At 37.8% G+C, this 9,532-nt stretch overlaps 1 protein-coding gene across 1 annotated transcript; it reads left to right on the plus strand.

Moving 5' to 3' along the window:
* Positions 1-1,933: 1,933 nt before the first annotated feature.
* On the plus strand, positions 1,934-2,521 carry LOC127135723 (uncharacterized). The gene has a single exon (XM_051062365.1). It carries the CDS (start codon positions 1,934-1,936, stop codon positions 2,519-2,521), a length of 588 nt encoding a protein of 195 aa, XP_050918322.1.
* The last annotated feature ends 7,011 nt before the right edge of the window (positions 2,522-9,532 follow it).

Genomic DNA, 9,532 nt, shown 5'->3' on the forward strand with positions numbered 1-9,532 from the left:
CGCTACTCAAGAGACAGTTGGGATACGCCATGTTGAGTCCTCCCGAGAAGCGAGACCTCATACCTTTCATCATCAATATCGTGGATCCACTTGATTCAAACGTGAAGAGAGTGCGAAGAGCTTGGACAAGCATAATCCAAATTGACCAAGAGTGGGGCAAGAAGAATATTCTAGCCAAGGAACCCTACTTTGTGTGGGTAAAAGAGACGGCTAGGGTTGTCAAGATACCTTTCCTTTTTGACCCTTCTTCATTTTCGTTGGTTCCCGAACCTGAACCCATATTGCAAGAAGACATAGACAAGCTTACCGAAAAAATACAAGAGCTTGAGTTGGAAAACACTCAATTACGAGTCCAACTCAACCGCGCCAAGGAACGTAACCACACCTTGGAAGACAAGGGTAAGCAAGTCTGTGAGAAGTCCGCAGTCAACAAGAAGAGACTAAGGGAAGTCTAAGGCCAAAGAGTTTGGGTTGGTGGTGCTTTACTAGGAGCCAATTCTGAGGTAGACGCTCACAACGACAAGTTGGATCAAGTGTACCGAACCACTAGGGACCTTGAGAAAACCGTTGAGAGGTCTAACTCTATGAAGAAAAGGCCAGGTTGGATTATAAATCCCAAATCCCTGAGCTTAGGACCACTCTGAAGGAGTGCAAGGATCTCTTGGCTAAGGAACAGCTAGAGAGGGAGACAACCTTGGACGAGCTTGCGAGCAAATCAAGAATCTGAAGATGGGAATCTACGATCAAGCATACATGGAGTTGCAAAATGAGTGCAAATATTGGGAGGAGAGATGCCATGAAGCCGAAGCTTTAATTGCTCAAAGGTATAAAATCATCCATAACCTACAAACCCTTTATAACGAGTGGAGGGACAAATATGCTAACATGGCGTTGCTGGCTAATTATGCTCTCCAAGAATTTCCTGATAAATTAAAAGAGGCTGATTTAATCATGTGCCATGAAAACACCCCCGAAGAGGTTTACCAATTCGTCAAGTTCTGCAAGAAGACAATGGCCGAAGTCATCATCGACATTGAGACTCTCCACAAGTCTCAAGGGGTTACTTTTAGGGTTAACATTTAGTATGCTTATTTGTCTCAACCACTTATATTTTTCAATTCCTATGTATTTGTAATTTATATGATTCCCTTCAAAGACGAATTAAGCTTTTGTGATTCACTCTATGTGCTTTCTTTTATTCTTGATTGCAAACGTATATTGTTAAGTAATTATTGCAATAAAATAACATGAATAACTAAAGAGCTTTGCATTAACAAAAAAACAACAAAATTCGTGCATCATTTGCATTTAAAAAAATATAAAACAAAAACTCATCATTCACCCTTTCTTGATTAGAAAATGACGGTACAAACTAACTTCCTGACACCATTACAACATGCGCTGACATCAACAAGCAGTAATGGACCAGCTAGAATAGAATAAAGTCGTGCTCCGTAAAGAGGTGTCTCAAGTAAGATCCCAAATGGTACAGTTGATGGAAACGATCTAAGAAGTCGCTCGAGGTCAGGAAATAATGGTCAAAATGCAAGAGCAGATGAATCAGCGTCCTCATGCTACCATTCCCCCTCCTAATCCTCCTGTCGTAGAGAATCCAGTGCATCCTCCTCAAAGCAACCCTCCAGTTCATATTCCAATAGGTGCATCCGACGGTGTTCCTCTGCCTGTTCTCAATCCTCCTGTTATTGAAGTAGATGACCAACATGATGCTTTCTCTAGCCCAAGGGCTGCCTCTATGTATGAATCTTAAGAGAAGCTGAGAGCGAAGGAAAGTACCGACACTTTAGGCCTCGATACTGCCAAGACGTGCTTAGTTCCTGACGTGGTTATCCCCTATAAATTCAAGGTCCCTAACTTTGAAAAATACAAAGGATCCGGTGATCCAAGAACTCATATTTGAGCCTACTATCGTAAAATGGTCGCATATTTTGATGATGACCGACTCCTCATGCATTTCTTTCAAGATTCATTGAGTGGAGCATCGTTGGATTGGTACATGCAACTAGAAGGTACCCACATCCATACATGGAGGGAGATGGATGAAGAGTTCCTTAAGCATTATCAGTATAATAAAGATATGGTGCCCAATCACACACAGTTGCAAAATTTGAAGCAAAAGTCTGAAGAGAATTTCAAGGAATACACTCAAAGGTGGAGAGAGCTAGCAGCTAAAGTACAACCTTCTTTGTTAGAATGTGAGTTGGTGGATATGTTCATGGGCAACCTGCAAGGCCCGTACTTAGATAGGATGGTAGGGAGTACATCCTCAAGCTTTTCCGAATTGGTTTTGGCCGACGAAACAATTCAAAATATGATAAAGATGGGAAAAATCCAGAATTCTACAAGCACCTCTAGTGTTGTAAAGAAATCCTTTGTCGCGTATGGAAAGAAAAGGGAAGAAGAAATGAATGAAACTGCAGTAATCAGAGCAAGAGCCTCGACATACCGTGTCTCGTATCAGCAAGTGGTCGTCGTAGCGCCAGTCCAACAACAACAACAATAACCTTTCAGAATTCCAATTCAACACCCTAAAAGATTCTGAATTTCCAATGGCCTCCCTAAAAGATGCTCAGACTATCGTCAAGAGTGGACACCCTGAAGGATGGGGAAGGATGCTAGAACTTCCGGTCAACAAGGATCGCTCTAGATTGTGATACAATTCCCAAGACTTGAAGAAGTCAACACCGATGGCTGTAAAGGGGAAAATGCTCCCCTTATCAGATTTCTTCTCAAGCCTAGGGCACCTTATAGATGGCCATATATGTGCCCCGGGAGAGGATGATAAAGTTGAAGAGGAAGGATTGATCTATAAGAAGACTTAAGGAAGAGGAGCAACCAACTGGACCATGTTGGAATTACCCGAAGTAACAATGTTAGAGAAGTAATTTCCCTTTCTTTTTCTCTAAGTTTTTCAAATAATTTTTGTATTCCTTTCATATAAATAAAGGAATGAACCCTAAATCGTGCAGATTACCCTCAGTTACCACTAATAATGGCTCTTTATGGTCCCATATGACTTCGACAATCCGATTAATCACGCTGACAAAGACTGTGATGAAGATTGTGAGCTCCCCGAAGAGCTAGCACGACTACTCAAGCATGAGTCAAAGGTCATATAACCACATGAGGAATCATTAGAAGTTTTCAACCTTGGAACGGACGAGGAAGCTAAAGAGGTCAGAGTAGGCTCGAATCTACAAGAAGATATAAAGGCAAAGTTGGTCAAATACTTACAAGACTAAATGGATGTGTTTGCATGGTCTTATCAAGACATGCCAGGCCTCAATACTGATATTGTGGTCCATCGTCTACCTTTTAAAGAGGATTTCCCTCCCGTGAAGCAAAAGCTAAGAAGGACTCGTCCTGGCATGGCTATGAATATCAAGGAGGAAGTGCAAAAACAGCTCAGCGCAGGTTTCCTAGAAGTCTCTAATTACCCCTAGTGGATTGCCAATATTGTGCCCGTGCCCAAAAAGGACGACAAGGTAAGGATGTGTGTAGATTACAGAGATTTGAATAGAGCAACTCCCAAAGACGACTTCCCACTACCCCACATTGATGTGCTAGTGGACAACACCGCTCAATTCTATGTTTTCTCCTTCATGGTTGACTTCTCTAGTTACAACCAAATCAGGATGGCTCAGGAGGACATGGAGAAGACTACTTTCATAACCTCACAGGGTACCTTCTGTTACAAGGTTATGCCTTTCGGATTAAATAATTCTATCACAACTTACCAACGAGCCATGATCACACTCTTTCATGATATGATTCATAGAGAGATTGAGGTCTACATTGATGACATGATCACCAAATCCCAAACCAAAGAGGAGCATCTTATCAATATGGAAAATCTATTTGAATGACTGAGGAAATTCAAGTTGAGGCTTAATCCCAACAAGTGCACGTTTGGGGTAAGATATGGCAAACTTCTAGGTTTTATCGTCAGCCAACGTGGTATTGAGGTGGATCTTGAAAAAGTAAAGGCCATTCAAGTTATATCTGCACCCAAAACTGAGAAGGAAGTCAGAGGATTTCTAGGTAGATTGAACTATATAGCTAGATTCATATCTCACCTTACGACCACTTGTGAGCCAATCTTTAAACTGCTTCAAAAGGATCAAGCTGTCATTTGGAACAACGACTGCCAAAACGCTTTCGAGAAGATAAAGGAGTATTTACAAGAACCCCTTATCCTGGTGCCTCCTGTGCCTAACAGACCTTTGATCATGTATCTTACCGGCCTTGAAGGATCTATGGGATGTGTCCTCAGCCAACGAGTCGAGACTAGTAGGAAAGAACATGCTATATACTACTTAAGCAAGAAGTTAACCGATTGTGATACTAGATATTCAATGCTTGAGAAGACCTGTTGTGCACTTGCTTGGGCTTCCAAACGCCTAAGACAATATATGCTCACCCATACAACACTGTTAATCTCCAAGATAGATCCAGTCAAGTACATCTTTGAGAAGCCTGCTCTAACCAGTAGAGTAGCCCGTTGGTAAATCGCATTAACCGAGTACGACATCCAATATGTCACTCAAAAAGCTACAAAGGGAGTGTATTGTCCGATTATCTGGTACATCAACCTTTAGAGGAGTGCCAATCTATGTGCTTTAAGTTCCCCGACGAGGATATCATGCTGATCCGAGATTGCAACATACCAGGTGTAAGACCCCAATTTTGACCCCTAAGATCCCTCATGCCATCTCATAGCTTTGCATTGGCATTGGGATCACACCTTGGTATTCTCCTCACTTATCATTCATTGGGTTTGCACTGGGAGAGATCACCAAGCACTTATGATTGTATCATACTTTATTTTCTTTTTTTACTAACCAAAATACAAAAATATGTCTAGTATAACTTTGTTTCTTTTGTAGGTAGTGTGTGTGTCCAATTGTGCCCCACCAAGCCCACAACTAGGGTTTGAGACCCTAAATGCAAGAGATCAATCAATAAAAGGTCCACATTGGTTAACATAATTTATGGATCCCCATGTTCTTTATATGTCATTTTGATCAAGAGTTCATAAAGAGTTTGAAGCTAGTTTGTCAAGGAATCTCTAATTCATCTAGTTATCTAGTGTGCCTTCCTCAACAAGTTTCTTCAGCAGTTGGTCAAAGATATCAAAGGATTATTTATTTTACATAATCATAAGCATATATGATCCTCCATGAGCCCCAAAGAGAAAAATAACTTCAAGTATATAAGTTGATTCAAGGAAGTTGACCAGAAAAGTCAACTAGTCAAATCTAGGGTTTCCTAGACCCTATCTCCTACAATTTTTGTCATATGAAAATGATTTCAAGATCAAAGTTACTATTTATGACATTACAAACATCTTTCATGTTGTCCTCAAGGGCTAAGTTTGCTTGGAAAGTCATTTTTTAGGGTGAACGATTATAGGTCATTTTGTCTGTGCCCTAGATAGAAGTTCAACTTCTAAGAGCCATAACTTCCTCATTTTTTAGGATATGAAGATGATTCTAGTTTCATGATTAACTTCAATGTGTCTTATTCAACTTTTATTCTTTAATAAAGATGAAATTCTACTTGAAACATCATGTACCATGAGGAAACATTATAGGTCCATTTTGGTCCTCATCATTGAACAAGCAAATTTCCTCAACTTCTAAAACCCATAACTCCATCATCCAAACTCCAAATTGTTCCAAATATGTGGTCAAATTTAAGGGAATTGAAATATCTAAAACGTTTTAGAAGGAGACAAGTTAATTTGAAGCTTATATCAAAAGTTATTCAAGGTGGGAAGAAAGGTCATTTGGTTTATAACTTAGAAAAATTTCAAAGTATGTTTGATACCTCCATCTTCAACGCCAACTTTCTCCATTTTCAAAGCTTCAAATAGAAAAAGTCACAACATCAAAGTTGTTTCTTATGATGACAGATTTCCAAAAAGTTCAAGATCACATCATTTGGATGAGAAATGAAGGACTTGCGCATGAGGTATTTCCATGGCTTATTTTGGCAAGTTTTGAACTCCAAACATTGCACAACTTTGTATGGCCTTGTGTGATGACTTCAGCAACATTCTTGCATGATTTAGAGTGGATTTCAATCATTGTTTGGGCTTGTACATGCACCCATGCACCCATGCACCCATGCACCCATGCACCAAGAATTGCTCATTTTAATTCAAATTTGGAAATGTGCATTTATCATTTCCTTGGCCTATAAATCAAATGTCATTTGATCAGAATTAGAGGGAACATTGCCCAAGCTTTACCAGCCATTGCCATAACCTCACACCATAGAAGTCTTTGAAGATTTCTCAAGAAATCGAGTTTTTCTTCAACTCAAGTTTGTGAACAAAAACTCCAAAGATTCATTTCCTTTTTCCACTCCATTAAGGTTCTGCAAGCAGGAGGAAGAGAAAGCACAAAGCATTGCATCAAGAACTAAGCTCAGAAGCTTCTCACAGAAGGTGAATTTCTGAAAACTTTATCTCTTTGATTCTCCCTCTATACTCTAGATCTGAACTGAATTTTGTGTTGGATGAAATCCTACCAATGTAGGCAACATGACTGAGTTATTTTGGACTTGATTCAAAGCAACTCAGCTTAGACACCTCGATTTTCATCTTCATTTCTCTAATTATAGAGTGCGAGATGGAACAAATGGAGGTCATATTCGTGATCCTTGAAACTTTTCCTATAAAATGATGTTAGATCCAAAAAATTCTATACAAGTTTCATCTGATAGTCCGGTGACCCTCATCGGAGAAGATGACTGGAGCTAGGGCTCCGGTGGTGGCGTGGCATTGCTCCCACCCTTGGATCTCTCTTCCATCTTCTAATCTGGGCATTTGTTTCGGATTACCTTTTGTGTGGCGCGTTGATTGAGGAACACCATGGAACGCGTGTTGTGGATCATCAGATCTGCCACCTCAATTAATGAGGGAGATCTGATGGCTTTCGTTTTTCATTTTTATTTTATTTTTCTAATATGAATTTTAAATAGCTTTTCCTTTTAAAATTCACCATAAATTCATTTTTGATACAAAAATTATGAGACCAACACCAAAAATTAACTAATATTTTCTTCTTCTCATATATGATTTAAAAATAATGTTTGGATTAAGTTTGATAGTTTTATGATTTTTAACTTGTTTTAATTAGTTTTTAATTGCTTCTGACTTTTGAAAAATGCCAAAAAAATTAGTCAATGGTCCTTTGACCTTATTTGACCTATGATAAACCCCTTGGCCATTTCTTTGGTGTTTTGAAGGGGTCTTAGTTTTTTTATCTTTGAAAACTTATTTTTTTCAGTTTAAAAATGTTTTAAAATTAGTTTAATTAATTTAATGCTTTGGTGAGCTTTTGTATTGACTTTATGTTGATCTCACTTATGTTTGGCCTTGGTCTTGGTTGAATTGGACCTTGAATTGGTCAATACCATTGGATTTAGGAAGTTGATGAAGTTTAAAACTTCATCCCTCAAGATGAATGAATGGTATTGATCAAGTGAGGTTCATTCGTTGACCAATTTGGGATCTCCTTCATTTCATCTCTTCATTTTCACCTCATTTCTTCCCCAATCATCGCTTGGTCAATGACTTCTCATAGATCATTAGTTATTTGATTCATCAATGACCTTGTGTCAGATGAATCAACATAGGCTTGATTGAGATAGGCCCATCCCCTCTTATTTTTTGTATGTGGTATGCTTTAGGAGCTTGATCTTGGATACCTTGTCTCTAGCATGAATTAACACCAATATTATTATTGACCGACCTCAGATAGGTATGGCTTCTACATAAGCCTACTTATGATTGCTTAACATAGCGTTAAATTTGCCTCAAGGCACAAATTAACATACTAAATTGACAACTAACATTTAATTTTCCTGTCATTTACTTTAATGAAATTTAAGTTCTTGCACTTTATCATTCCTTGTCATTTACATTCATGCAATTTGTTTGTGCTTCAGTCATTTGCTCTTTGCCCACTTGAGCCTATGTTTATGCTTTAGTCATTTTCATTTTTGCTCACTTGAGAAATTATATTTTGTGCTTGTGATATATTTGTGTTTGTGATCCTATTTTGTTTGTGGTCTTAGGATCTTAAAACACTTCATAAAAACAAAAACACTAAAAAACACATTGGTGGATTGTTGGATCTTTGTCTGTGACTTGATTTGGACCTATGGACTTAGAGTAGGCAACATTCTTGAGCTATGAAAGAAAAACTTGGCCAAAACCATTAATTTGAGACCAAAAACATGGCCAATGCCATTCGTCTGGCACAAGCATGAGATACTCCCTTTGGTTTATCTGATACACTCTTTCTCTTTGTCTAAATTGTTTTTTTGATCTTATTGTTATTATTTGATGTTTTCTCTTTGAGTATGTTTCAAGGAATCTTTCATCTGATACACATAAAAAGGCATTGAAGATTGATTGCTTTGGAGTGCTAGCTTGGATGATTGGTTATCTTTATTTGATACCATTGGATTTCTTATTAATTGCTTGGATGATTATGACTTTTTTGTTTGCATGACAATCCAAAGGAAATGGGTTTCTATCTGACACTATTTTCTTATGGATGCTTCCTATGATTTATATCTTTTCAACTCATAACTTTTAATCTTGTCTAAGATAGCCTCTTCATCTCATCCTTCTTCTTTAATTTCAAAATCTCCTTCTCATTTTTTAAAACTTCTTTGCTTGTTGTTTTTCAACTTAGACTTGTTTTAATGAGTAGAAACCTTGACCTTATGTCATTGATTTTCAAACTATTTTTTAATCAAACTTGTAAGAAGACTTAATCATATTGACTTTATTTTCAAAAAGACCAAAAATAACTAATAACCTCATCTAATAATTTTGGCCACTTTGTGCCTTTTTCCTTTTAACCTTTTCAAAAATAAATCATTTAGATTTGAGTTATCCTTGTTTGAGATGTAATTATCCAATTCCATGATATGTTGAGTGTAAGACTTTCCATTTAATAGGGGTCAGAGGCATACTTGTTGATTTAATCCAAGTTGGAGCCCTCCCTCTTAAATATTGTAAAGCTCTCATTATCGATGGATGTTTGGTTGAGTATTCTCCCATTGATAACAAAAGATCTTTAAGCTTTTGTTAAAATCAATCCACCCATCTTTGAAATTTTTACCACGAACTACGAGGTTTTGATCCCTCATTTATGTTGGTACATAGGCATAAGACCAAAAGTCTTATCAAACACAAAAATATAAATAATGAATTCTTTTCTCATCCCCTCATTCTATTTTAAAACAAACATCTTTTCAACCAAAACAAGTACACACAAAAAGGGCTCCCTAGGAGCACTTAGGACACTTTGGGTGCTAATACCTTCCATCTGTGTAACTAACCCCCTTACCTGTAATCTCTGACATTTTATTACTTTTGATTTGAAAATTTCTTATCTTTGGGTTTTATTCGTATTTTTTCCATTTTCCTTTAGAAATAATAAAAGCGCGGTGGCGACTCTGGTTCTATTGACGTTGAGTTAACCAATAGCTC

This window comes from Lathyrus oleraceus, chromosome 4 (genome assembly GCF_024323335.1).
Source record: "Lathyrus oleraceus cultivar Zhongwan6 chromosome 4, CAAS_Psat_ZW6_1.0, whole genome shotgun sequence".
Taxonomy (NCBI): domain Eukaryota; kingdom Viridiplantae; phylum Streptophyta; class Magnoliopsida; order Fabales; family Fabaceae; genus Lathyrus; species Lathyrus oleraceus.

Coding starts and splice junctions, on each gene's coding strand:
- LOC127135723 (XM_051062365.1), top strand. CDS start 1,934: ATGGTCGCATATTTTGATGATGACCGACTCCTCATGCATTTCTTTCAA.